Raw genomic sequence first — 13,972 nt, forward strand, 5'->3', positions numbered from 1 at the left:
CTGCCCTCTGGAGCCTGAAGATTTTTCTCAGAATATCACTGAAATAGATCTTCCTGTTAAGAGCTATACCCAGAACCGGGATGAAGCTTGTCCGTTTTCACATGTGAAATGCTCCGAGAAGCTCTTCTAAATTTCCCAAATAACAATTTATAAAAATAGGGAGACCCAGGAGTTAAAAACATGAACTTTTCCCATTGTTCTTTTTCAAACTTCTTTTTAAAAAGTAACCATGTGTATTGCTATGATAGTATAATTTATATTTATTAGGCAGTTGACAAAACAAAACAAAACAACATTTGGCAAAAGAATGCCAATTTATTCATTTTTGGACACATGAACACAAAATATCCCTGCAGGCCAAAAAAAAAATTTGCAAATTTAAACAACCATCATCTTATCTCAACATGGGGATATCACCCCTCCCTTAATAGTTTAAAAAGTACCTCGTATTGCTAGAGACATACATCCAGTCCAAATTTAATAAAAATACATTTTAAAACATTACAAGTCTAACAATATCGAAACAAAAATGACACCATTAGTCAAATGAACAAATGCAAACATTTTTTTCAGTCACTAGACATAGAAAGAGCATGAATATGTCAATAGCAAGGGATAAGAAAATGGTTAATCAATAACAAGATCTTCCTTTTAATTTTACAAGGAAAAAGTCCCTGGAGTTGAAGCAATATTGATACAATGCCCTCAGCCTCCACTTTCTTAAAATGAAAGCAGAGCTACCACCTTGCTATCGAGCAAGAAAATCTTACAGCACATCCACAGAGGGTCGCTAGGGCAGGGTGGAGAGGGTGGGCCCGATTAAACAGCGGATTACCTTTTCATACAGGTAGCTGAACCAGTTAGGTAAGCTCTGATATAGACTGGGCACCAGATCCTAAAACACAGACTGTATAGAATATGTCTGCTTGTAAATCGTCACCTTTGGAAGCAGCAAATAGAAATTATAGTACGAGTGAATATGTTCTGCCTGCCCAGACTGCTGGCTGTGTTAAGCCAGTGAGTTCACTTTGCAGCTAACCACCACAACAAAACATAATGGGTTCAACATTTGGATCTTCACCACTCTTTGAAGGTCCCTGTGCCTTCTCCCCAAATTGTTACTCTTTAGCATTGCTACATTTAAATCTTTCACACCACATGACAGTGCCTAAACAGGCGGCATTAAAAAAAAAACAACCAAACAGTCTAAACCTACTTCTAGAGAATGCACACTTCCCATTGATTGACACATGCATAATGATTCAGTCCCAAGGGTTTACTGTGTTCAAACTGTCAAGCCAAATTAAAACTATGCTTTCAGACCTGCATGCAAGAGTATTGCTGCAACTCTGATTCTGCAGTGATTACCTCTTACTCACCCCTCAGCAAGTTTTTTCCCCAACAATCTCAGTTCTCTGTCCTTCCTTTTGTCTAAAACTATAGCATTGCACCCTTCAAGGTACTGTTTTCCTATAAAAATAGGCCTCCCGGCTTTTCCTCCACCACTACACTGATTTGCCCCAGTGTACTAGGACTGACTGAGGTCTTACAAACTATAGTTCAAGGTCGAGCATATAGCCCAAGAGCAGGCAGGCGAGTCAGGGCTTCCTGGCACTCTGCCTCGCTCCCTGCTTCATACATGCCAGGAGATGGTGAGAAGGGACGCTTCTTCTGTGCATTATTAACAAGCAAGTCCGAGGCACTCAAGTCCAGATGTGGTGCCCATCAGCCAGCCAGCCACCAAGAGTTCTTCACATCCTGGACTCCAGCAAGTCCTCCATCTCCTAAGAAAACTTTTGTTTTTCCTCCTCTTGGGTCAAGGGTAGCCAAGCTGAAGGATATTTTCTGTGCTCTCCCTGAACAAGTGTGAATAAAAAGCAGCAGCCAGCGCCTCACCAACGTGTCCTGATTTGTAGTGCCCAAGTGAGGTATTTGCAAAAAAGGAAAATCTTAAGAAATTAACATCTGCCATCTTCTTCACTCCTGCCCATGTTGTGCCTCAATTACAGAGCTTGCTTTCATCCCACTCTATGCAGAGAACAAGGACGTCTGCACTCGTATCTTAATGAGCTTTTAGGATTCGATATACATTATAAAACTCTCGGAGACCAGTCTCAGCAAACACTGGTGGCATCGCTGATCAACAGCACATGGAAATGTAAACTTTAATGTATTTACAAGCTTGTTTAAAAGACTGAAGGAAAACAGTGCTTTATATTGCTGGGGTTTTGAGAAGGCTAGTTTAAGAGATTTGGATCAGCTAATGAGTTCAAGCAACATCCTTCACTGTTAGATCCAGTGTTTCCCCCACCAGCAGTTTCCAGACAGAGGTGGCAAAAATGTTTTACCACACTGTATCTGTCTCCTCCCCCGGCACCTTCCTCAACCATATGGAAGGGCTCTGGACCTTTTATCCCTCCTTCCAGCTCTCACTCCCAAGGTTCCAGGACAGAGAATTACAAGTCAGTAAAAGGTGGGCTGGGAAACACTGCCTGGAACTATCAAGACTCTATGTAACTGTTGTCCATTCACAAAGTATTATCTACACTAAATACAAAATACATTTTCCCCCACATTGTAACTGATGCTTGCTTTAGATCAACTCCCTTTGTTTGAAGAAGAAAGGAATCCTGTCTCCCTGTGAACAGGATCCAAAATCTATTAAGAAAAATCGACCTTTTCTATGCAGTTTTAGTTTAATAAAAGGAAGGAAACCCCACCAAGTGTATTTCAGGTTGAAAGAGAAGCAAAACATTTGCGCTACAAGTAATTGTGAGTGACCTTGATTTCCAGGGAAAAAAAGTTTTAAATGCTGGTACATTTTTGCAAGTTGCAGCATCACTCAAGGTACCCTAAGGATTAGCAGAGCCTATCCAATAAGGAAGCATCCTGGTTCTAGCTTATTTTAAAACAAAGTGATAGGACACCAACTGTGACTATAAAACAGATTAAAAATAATTATTTAAAAAGGCATGGAAATATATGTCTTTTCTGACCAGCTTCAGAAATTGCCAGATTATGATCTATAAGAAACAGCTGATAAAAATCATACCGAAATCTCATCTAAAAAAGTACATTGTCAGGGGGAGGAAGAGGAGGGACTTTAAAAAATGTTTATTGCCAAAGATAAGTTTCTATGAGAAAAGTTTAAAAATCATTTAGATCTAACAAACCACACAGCAGCATAAAATGGGCACTTTTGAGAACTCTGAAAAATACTAAAAGCTAATTTTTTTTTTCCAAAGAGGGGGAAAGATGAGTACTTTTGCCATGGCAGTGTTATCTGTCATCATGGCATGCATCACATCTGTCTGTGTTACACATTCACAAAAGTCAACCAAATAAGAGAACTGCCTGTCTGAATCTGCAGCCAAATATAGTGCAATTGCCTGGCAGCCTGTACTTGCACCAGCACCAGTCTGTAGAGATCAACAGAGAAAAGTAGTAAAAACTCATAAAATTCTGTAAAACTTACAAAAAAATTAATGCTCATTCAAGGCATTTACAGTGGCGAAGTCAGAAATCTCCATTAAAAAGCCTATGGACCCACACAATTAAATAGTTACACTGAACTAAAGTAGATTGTTTGGTTTTTCTCTCCCATTTATGCACACACCCCACTCAATGAATACAGAAAAAAGGAAAAAAAATCTTCTCTGGTAAGACTAGAGGGATGCGGTGAACACCACAGCTAGCAAAATAGTCCATAGAAACCTTTCTCATAAAGTCCTTTAGAAAGTTCAGGCTGATCAGCCTTTGCATGATGAGGTAAAAATTCAGTCCAGTGCATCAGAAAAGATAATCTATGAGTATCTATTACTTTTAAAAAATGGCTCAATTTTGTTGATGCATCAGACAGTGCTGTGAAGTATAGATTCAGTGCAACTATTCCGAGTTGCTGGTAGAAGACCACCTGAAGTCAACTTGACTCTCTCTAGAGGCAGTAGGCATTTGAAACATTTTGAGGCTGCGTGGGATAACAAACTGGTTGAGTTCTTTTTCTGAGATTCTCAGGCAAAATACATGGTGTGCTGGGTATCATGGTGGATTTGCACAGCTTTAGCCAAGGCCTGAGGATCTCGGCCATTGCTCTGTCCTGACACATGACTGCCTTCCGCACTGTAAAAAAAAGAAAGCAAAAAAAAAAAAAAAAAATAGTGTAACAAAAGACCACTTCAAACTTCAGGTTTCAAATAGCATGAATAGTACTGGATTTGAGATCTTGAGCTCAAACTGTGACTCCTTAAGTAATCTGTAATGTCTCTCTAAACATCAGTTTGCTCAATTGAAAAATACAACTTATTTAGACTGTTGCAATAATTAAATAGCATAGTGTCTGCAAAGACCCAGATCTTTATCAGTGCCTAAGCAGGGACTTCCCTGTCTTTTATGTCTGGTTAATGCCCACTTGTTCTTTAGTTTTCAGTTAAATGTCATTTCCCCCAAAGAAATCTTCCCTGACTCTGAAGTTCAGGTCAGAGCCACATGAACTATACTTTCATGAAATCCTCTACTTTTATTTCACTTAAAAGATCATTATTTGGATAATTATTTATTCCTCTACCAGGATAGAATCTCCAAGAAACTAGTAGATTTGTGTTTTACCAGGAAATCCTTAGTGCCTGGCATATAACAGTGTCTCAATAACCATTTGATGAATCAGTGAATGTGCTGAGCACACTGCTGGAACATAACAGATACTCAGCAAATGATACTGTGCCACCAGCCTTTCTTGTCTTCCCCTTACTAGCTATAGGACCTTGGACAAGTAACAACCCCTCTGAACTTGATCTTTTAGGATAACAATAACTTCTGAACATACCTCTTAAGAGCACCATGTGATACAAAGGGCTTAGTAAATGGGAAATTATCATCCCTCCTGAGTTCTCTACTTAAATTATTATTACCCCCTATCATCTAGGCTCAAAATCTTGGTCATCTTTTACTTCATCCTCTTCTCTGTCACGCACATCCAACTGACTGTTAAATAATATCTATTTAATCCCATGACTAGCCTTTTACTTTGAACAAAGATAATCTTGCTCTAACATACTTTTCCAGCTTCATGCCTGCTATCTCTATTCAAATGCTCCAGTCAAAGAAAACTTGCTACTGTCCAAACACGTCACTTGTCTTGTCTTCTTTGTGTCTGTTATTCCCTCTGCCTGGAAAATTCTTTTCTCTTCTTTATAGAGCCAAATCTTACCCATCCAGCTACGAAATCTCTAACAGACTTCCTCTGATGTTCAATTGCACTTTCATCTCTACTGCTTTGAGCTAATCGTCAGGTTTTATGTTTGCCTGTATTGTCTACCATACTGAAACATAAAATCCCAGGAGACATGTCTTCCTCAACTTACTGATTGTAGTACCTAGCACAGTGCTGGGGACACAGTGAATACCTAATAACTGTGTTGAATGAATACGTATATTACAGAATGAAAGGTACAAAGCCACAGCTGGGCATTTTCCATAATAGAGTACTTTCAACCCGTACAGAAATAGACTCGCAGTGGAATGTCTACTATTTAGCAGCTGAATTCAGACTTGGGGAAGAGCCCAGAAACTGCTATACTTCACAGATGGTCATTTGAAAAGAAAAATTAATGGAGAGAACTTGTTTAGCTACTCAATAGTAGCTCAGTAACAGGTCAATATGTCTGATTCTTTTGAGATCTTTAGTTAGGGGTGAGAATGGTCTGGTACCCCACCTCTTCCCAACACAAACCCAGGTTCCTTCTAATGCATTCTCCAAGATTGTACTGAAAGTAAAGTGACCTGGTCAGGACCTCCCCCTTGCATGAACTGGAATCCACAGGCCTGTAATTGCTCTGACTGGAGCCAGGGCACTGGGCTGGATGTCTTGCGAGGCTGCTTAGTATTTGAGCAGAACTGAAATGCATTTGGCTCTAAAGGAAAACCACAGGCAGTTCCAAATAAGATTCCTTTTTAAGGGGGACAGACATACCATACAAGTGTGAACGAGCCTGGGCACTTTTTTGGACCAAAAGTCACAATATCAGCTTTTTGGACCAAAAGTCGTAACATGTAATTTTATTTGCTCCATGAAATGTAGACCCTAAAAGGAAGTTTAGCTCTTCCTAAAAGTTTTCAATGGAAGCTCATTTTTAAAAAGAAACATACTGCCAACACAAACAGAAAGATTTTATTTGCCTGAGAAACTTGCCTGTCATGATCCTTATCCACCAGATGATACCTTGCCCTGAAGGCTACGAGCCGGGCATAATAGGCAGGGGCTGGAATAGAGACTGAGCGTGTGCACCGCACATAGGTGTGACAAAGCTGGTAAGTCAACAACTGGAGCTCATCTGCGGTGAAGCAGTTGTCATCCCACAAGACCTGGTAATGTGAAGGACGGCTGGTTCCCTGGAGAAAGAATTGTATGATTACTGTCTCTGACATGGGTGTACTACCTGAGAGGAGAATGGAAACCTACCTAAATTCAGAAATAGTCCTGCCTAGCACACCTACAAGGAGATACTCAGACCAAGAGGTAACAGTTTTAGGACACAAGTATTAACAAAGTTATGTACAGTGTTTAATGACAAGTCTACTTAAACTAGTTCCTGAATTTTCAAACACCTCCCTATCAAGACAAGTATCTGGACCAGCTTCCAAATTACCTGAATTCCCGCATGACTACAGAGGTAAAAGTCAAACTCGGATGGATGTGTGATGGTGCTATCCACAGTAGTGCCTGCTGGTACATTGCCACTTTTCCCTACCTACCAAAAAAAAAGGGTATAATTAGTCATCAAAGAGCTAAGTTGGGTTCAGGCCATTAGTAACAAGTAAGTAAACTGCTCTTAAGTGAACTCTTGAAAATCAGTTTAATTCAAGATGTTGAATTTTCTGTAAATTTCCCTTGGCCCAACTATTTCATCCTTAAATATTTTCACAAACAAATATACTCCACGGTTTCACTAAGGGAATCCAGACAATGAATTATTCTACCTGTGGCTTTGGGCTGCATTATTGTCATCAATTTTTTAGATGACACACTGGTATGTTCACAGAGGGGAAAAAAAGACATTTAAGATGGACAAGTTACCTGAGGGAAAAAAATCAGTTTTATTCTTTATTTGGAGTTAAAAAAAAAAAAAGTCAACTTCCAGTAAAAGTTAAGATGAAGGAATCTTCGAACTGGTTCACCAGGTTCAACAAAACTAATGCTTGTACAGGATCAATAAAAGAATTCACTGGCACATGCATTATCAGGAGGAGTGTACTGAAATGAGAATTAGGAAAACCAAAGTTTCAGTTCTAAGCCCTTCCTTGCAACTACATGCATTGAACCAAGCATAGTATCTTTTGGCCTCAATCTAACCATCCACAAAATTAGGTGATGATTGCTTACATTTTAAAAATTCTCAAGTTCTTCTATAATCAAACTCTAAAATCAAACTTCCAGAAAAGCAGAAATAAGAAAAATCTTGCTATTTGGTCAATTTCCAACCACTTCTGCTGTACAGAAAGATTCCATATAGGAAGTATATTTAGCATGTTGGCACAAATTTGATGGGAATTTATTTGACTCCATTTTAACTATCGTTCACTTCAGTTGAGTATCATATGCTATTCATATAATAAAATACATGAGTATAGAAAAGTCTCATTCCATCAAATTCATATGTGACCTTGGGTACCTATCTAGACAAGAGGAAATGTAACTGAGTTGTAATCATTCTAGTATCCTTCCCCAAACTGTATGCTTTAGGAATGTTAGTTCTGCAGGATGTATTTAGGTGTTTTATGGTCAAATAAATTTGAGGGACACTGGTTTAAACCAAAGTTAAAAGGCCTTTCTATTGCATGACTTCTCAGAATCTTTATCTAGTCATGCATAACCTTCAAGAGGGAGAAGGAGTATACAGCACTTCCTGAACTTATTTGACCATAGAATCCCCTTTTTAAAAATCTCTTGGAATCTACAGATGAGAACCTAAAGAGGTGCTGCTCTGGGGGAAAAGGGTCCCGTCATGTTCATTTTAATAATTATTGCTTGAGCACCATGTGCAAGGCTCTGCAGCAGATGCTGGGGATGAAGACAGAGGCACAGAGAGAACTAATAACCCTGCCCTCCTACTCTTCATCACAGTCATATGCAACGGACAGCAACGCAATGTAGTAAGGGCCTTACGGAAGGCAGTGAGAAAAGTTGGTAAGAGGAAACAGTTGAGCCATGCTTTATAGCAGTGATCCCCAACCTTTCTGGAGCCCAGGTAGTTTCGTGGAAGACAATTTTTCCACAGACTAGGGGGAGGAGGAAGACAGTTCATGCAGTTGTGTGAGCAATGGGGAGTGATGGGGAGTGGCTGATGGAGCTTCACTTGCTTGCCCACTGCTCATCTACTATACAGCCCAGTTTCTAACAGGCCTTGGACTGGTACTGGTCTGTGGTCCATGGGTTGGGGACCCCTGCCTTATAGAATACATAGAGGTTGAATGGAGAGGGGACGGAATAGAAATGAAGACATTCCAATATCCTTTAAAGTCAGGAATGGATGAACAAACTGTGATTCATCTGTATCACAAATTACTACCCACCAATAAAAAGGAACAAGCTACTGATACATATAAAAACTTGGTTGAATCTCAAATGCACCATGCTAAGTAAAAGAAGCCAGACCAAAGGCTATGACTTCTTTTCATATGATGTCCTGAGAAAGACAAAACTCGAGGGACAGAATATATATCAGTGGTTGTCAGCAGCTATAGGTGAGGGAAAAGGTTAACTACAAACGGCACAAGACAAGTGTGTACGATGGAATCATTTTCATATTAGGGTGTAGTTACACAACTATATGCATTTGTCAAAACTTGTACAACAGCACAATAAAAATGGTGAATTTTACTGTGTCTACATTATATCTTATTATAAAAACGAGGGGGGAAAAAGGTGGGATGGATGTGGTCATTCCAGGGATAAAAATATACAATATACATAGGAAATGGAAATAATCACATCAGTAATAGAAGGTGTATGAGTACATGTTGAAAAAGCAAACTGAAATATTATGCTTTGGCTACCTCGGGAAGACACTGAACACCATAAGAAAGCATTTCGTACCCTCAAGCATAGGCAATGGGGGAAAACACAAAGACTTTTGAGCAGTGGAGTGGCAGGATAAGATCTGTATTTTAAAAACCTAGCCCTGACAGCAGGTGGAGGATGCATCTGTGAAAGAGGAATGGAAAAAAGGAGACCTCTATGAGTCTTCTGCAATCCTAACGAGTTCTGCCTAGGGCAGATGGGACACACAAGAGAAGAGCTGAGACAAGAGATTTCAGGACAGAGCACAGAAGACTGTTTGACCAACTGAACACAGGAAGGGAGGAGGGGAATAGAGGAGAAGAATTTAAAGACAACTCTTAAGAATTGTCTAGCTTGGCTAACTAACACAGTGATACCAAGCAACAGAAGAACAGAGAATCAGGGGAGGAATACCTTTTGGATGAGGAGAATCCTATTGTTTTGGATTATCCTAAAACAATCAGGAAAGGGTTTATATGTGTTTTGCTTGAAACGCCTGTGGTAGATTGGATCACTGGGGCCAAATATTCTAGAGACCCTCTGGTGGGGGTGGGGGGGGCTAGGAGGTGGGGGTACATTATACATCCCTACCCAATTAACTCACAAGTGGCCACGTAACTTCCTTTGACTGATAAAATGTGGTCTGAGATGCGCCACTTCTAGGCAGAAGCTTTAAGAGCCAGAATATGGCTTGACATGTATCTTTTTTCTCCTCTGCTACAATGACTGGCCAAGTTCCAGACAGATGCTTCTCCATCATCCTAGGTTCCAAAGGGAGCACAGCGAGGTCACAGCTTCAGGAGGGCCACAATGAATGTGTAATGTGAGCAAGAAATAAATCTTTGTAAGCCACTGAGACTTTGGAGTCTTTTGTCACCACAGCACAGCCTCGCCTATTTTGACTGACACAATGCCTACAGAGCATCTAAGTAAACCGACAGACAATTAGAAGTACAGATCAGGAGCTGCACAGAAAATCTGGGGCTGGAAATACAGACTTGGTAATCAATAAGCAAATCAGTGAAGCCAGAAAAGTAGGTGAGACTAAAGACAGTTGAAATTCAGAAGAGAGAGATATGAAATTCCAGGAAGCATTAGTGTTTAATGGAGAGAGGAAGAAGAAGAGTCAAAGAAAGCCTAATTATAGAGGTGGGTAGTGAACCTGAAAAATCACATTGCTAAGTCCAAAGAAGGCAACCATCCGTAAGTGCTGCAAAGAGGTCAGTGTGGGAATTCGACAAGCTGTCACTGGATTCAAAATGAGCAAGTCATTGAGAGACAACCTTGGTGGAGTCAAAGAAGTCAAAGTCAGGCAACAGAGAACTGAAATATTACGTGAGAAGGTACAGAAAGAAAGTCAAGTCTTTTCTTCTTATAAGTTTGGTCATTAAAGAGCCGAAAGGAAAAAAATGGCAGGTAGACTGAGAGAGAAGGGAAGTTTTAGAGAAGCCTGAGGAAAAGTTAAGAAACTTTAGAGGATGAGGAGAAGGAGCCAATGGAATGGGGAAAATTGAAATTCTGAAAAATAATGGATAATTAATGAAGTGAGGCTCTGGAGAAGGCAGAAAGGATTAAAACCAAAAGCACAGGCTGGAGTGGGGAAGCGTAAGTGGGAGCGGTTAGCGTCCAAGATTCAAGGAACAGGGTAAGAAAACACAAGATTTAGCTAAATTTGAAAGCAGAGGAGAGGAAGCTGAGAAAATTCATGCCTTCACAATTTTGTTTTCTGGAGGAAACAGAAGGTTGCTCTATTGCTGGCAATGTAAGTTGTTGGCAATGAAGGTGTCATGGTTAGGGTTGGGGACTTGAGAAGAGTATAAAGGATTGGAACAGATGCTACGGAGAATAGGAAAAACGAAAAAAAAAAATTGCGGCATCAAAGGCCTGGCTGAGATTTGCTATCAAGAACTTGTAACATGGTTCATTACTGAATAAATGACTTTTTTCCTCAGCAACTTCAACCAGCCTAAGAGTAGAAGCAAAGGAAACAGGCAAGTGCATTAATTCAGAGTTGGGGACTGGCAAGAGGCATATTTAGAGAACTGAAGATGTTGGTAAGTGTTAGGGGTGTAAAGTGGACCAAGGATTGGGACTGTCAATCTTCAAAGGTCAGGAGTAACACCAGATAGTCAAAAATAAAGCTATGAGATCGGGATTTTAGAAACATAATCCAGGTCTTAAGTTGCAGGAATAGCAAGTTGACAGAGGAATGGAGAGTGACTATGCATTCCCTCCTAAGGAGGGGATGGTAGGATACTTTGTGCCTAGAGCTCAGGCAAGAGTTCAGAGAAGGTGAATTAGCAGAATCTAAGAAGTACTACCAAGTCAGAGTCTGGGCAATTTGGAAGACAGTATTTTGAATCTGTGCTGATTGATGAACCTATGGCCCAAGCATAAAACCTTAGTTCTCTAATGATTCAGAAAATGAGAAGAAACAGCTCAGTTTTGGATCAGAGACAAAAACTAAGCAAGCACTAGAAAACAGTGAGGGTCACCCACAAGACCACAAGATTGGGCAATGGACAGAACCGGTCTCTCTGGGAGCCAGTCAGAGGGGACCTGAAAAAGATAAAGTAATGTCACAGAAAAGACCATAGAATTAAAGTCATTCAACACTATGTGCCTATAATTTACCTAGCTTGTACCTTAATATCAGATTATAAATAGGTTACACAAAATGTTTTTTTTAATCAAATGCTGGCAATTGTATCCAAAATTAACATTCATTTACTAATTTAACCCTTAACAACCATGGAAGCTAGGTATTTTGTTTACCACACTTTATAGTTAGAACCATTAAGCTTAGAGAACTTAACTTGCCCATGATTAGTAAGTATGACATCATAAGTATTCAAAGTGCATACCCTAAAAATCCTCTGCACTGATATAAAATTATTTGGAAAAGAAATGCTTCTTTATACCCTAGACCCATGCCTTAGACATTGATAACAAAAAGTAGCAAATGGCAATAAAGTCCAAATAAATAACCCCTCTCTTTGGAGCTTGTCTATATCACCATAGTGTACCTGGCAAGCTTTTTATTTCCCCCTCTAAAAACTCTAGAAACCAGTATTGCTGTCACGTAACAGAAATATTCAGTCTTGAAACCTATATCGTTCAGAATTGCTCATCTAAGCTCAACTGGAGTTAGTATGTTTACTAAATTATTATTAGGCACTTCTGCTTTTAGAAAAAAATTGTATGTATGCCTGCTCAAAACCACATTCACTTGCATCAGATAATAAAGCTTATCCTATGTGTTCTTACCCTTTCTGTTTTATCTGCACAGAAGAGTCGTGTGTGATGTCTTTTCTGCACCACAATATAGGTTATTCCTGGCCGGTAATCTTCTTCCAAGCTAATACATGCCTTTCGAATTGCTATTAGTTCTGGCCAAGCTACCTAGGAGTTAGAAATGGAATGACGTTTAATTGAGAACTTGCCTATCTCTTAGGTATCTCTCAGATCTGATTTACCCAGAGTGGTAGATTGGAGGAAGTTCCATTAGACACTGAGAAGCCCCAGAGGGAACTTTCCTGGTGGCCCAGTGGTTCAGACTCCATGCTTCCAATGCAGAGGGCATGGGTTTCATCCCTGGTCAGGGAACTAAGATCCCAGATGCCACATGGTGTGACCAAAAAAGAAAAAAAAAATGTAGATGCCCCAGAGGGAAGCTATAGAATAATGAGATTACCTGTTTCATCTGTCCCTCAGATACGCCTCCACGGTAATAGATGATCCGAGTGGGTTTGAAGCGTGTGGATTTGTAGAACTGGATCAGCAGCTCTCGAACCATGTTGGTAAGATCCTGGATTACCTCCTGACTATAGAGGAGCTCCTGGGAGATCTCCTGGCGGGAGGTCTGCACGCGAACGGTGGCACAGTACCGGCTGGGGTGGCCATCCATACTGCCAACCACAGCCGCGATGGATGGCTTCTTCCCATCGCCTGCTGGGGGGTGTGTGACATCTGCTCCCAGGAAGATGACAGGTTGCTGGAACACTGAGGGCCTGATCAGATTTAAGGAGACATTGCCACTCAGACATATGGATGAAAATGCTTTCATTTAGCAAGCTCACCAGATACAATCACAGACACAATCTTGCAAGAGAGAATAAAGGTGTGCCCACTGGGAGAGACTTCTAAAGCCCACTGAGTGCCTACCACCCAGTATCATGAATCTGAATTGACTAAAGAAGCCAACATGGTTCTCCTGCAATAGCAGGAAGGAAAGAGTCAAGTGAAAGTGGAAGTTGCTCAGTCATGTCCAACTCTTTGCGACCCCATGGATAGTCCATGGAATTCTCCAGGTCAGAATACTGGAGTGGGTAGCCATTCCCTTCTCCAGGGGATCTTCCCAACCCAGGGATAGAACCCAGGTCTCCCACATTGCAGGTGGATTCTTTACCAGCTGAGCCACCAGGGAAGCCCAACATGGTTCTTCTGCAATAGCAGGAAGGAAAGAGTCAAGAAAAGAACCTAACTCAAATTTAACAAAATCTCTATGTGTAAAGGGGAAACTTGGGTTTCCCTCATAGCTCAGTCAGTAATGAATTTGCCTGCAATGCAGGACATCCAGGTTCGATTCCTGGTTGGGAAGATCCCCTGGAGAAGGAAATGGCAACCCACTCCAGTATTCTTGCCTGGAGAATCCCCTGGGCAGAGGAGACTGGCAGGCTACAGTCCACGGGGTTGCAAGAGTCAGACACAACCTGGCGACTAAACCACCACCAAAGGAAAAACTTTCCCAGAACAGTCTCTCTTAGAATCCTGGGATTTCTACAGTGGATGCTGAACTGCAGGATGCACATGAAACCAGGACCAAACCCCAAGACGCGAGACTTAAGGAAGAGAACAAAGCTCGTCTCCGTCCCTATTCTGTGTTTCTCCATAGTGTTTATCACTTTGACCACGTAA

General features: G+C 40.7%; 1 protein-coding gene across 2 annotated transcripts in view; it reads right to left on the reverse strand.

The window, feature by feature from the left end:
* Positions 1 to 240: 240 nt before the first annotated feature.
* LOC102282722 (argonaute RISC component 4) overlaps positions 241 to 13,972 on the reverse strand; it is a 38,064-nt gene continuing 24,332 nt past the window's right edge. Inside the window, exons 14-18 of one of the 2 annotated variants that reach the window (XM_070368443.1) lie at positions 12,750 to 13,065; positions 12,323 to 12,457; positions 6,645 to 6,746; positions 6,188 to 6,387; positions 241 to 4,119 (exon numbers count right to left, since the gene is read on the reverse strand). In XM_070368443.1, the coding sequence (XP_070224544.1) occupies positions 4,011 to 4,119; positions 6,188 to 6,387; positions 6,645 to 6,746; positions 12,323 to 12,457; positions 12,750 to 13,065 (862 nt within the window). In that variant the 3' untranslated portion in view covers positions 241 to 4,010. Of the gene's footprint in view, positions 4,120 to 6,187; positions 6,388 to 6,644; positions 6,747 to 7,072; positions 7,250 to 12,322; positions 12,458 to 12,749; positions 13,066 to 13,972 lie in introns of those variants that run through there. The other variant, XR_011463755.1, reaches the window with a different exon arrangement.

Source organism: Bos mutus, chromosome 3 (assembly GCF_027580195.1).
Source record: "Bos mutus isolate GX-2022 chromosome 3, NWIPB_WYAK_1.1, whole genome shotgun sequence".
NCBI lineage: Eukaryota > Metazoa > Chordata > Mammalia > Artiodactyla > Bovidae > Bos > Bos mutus.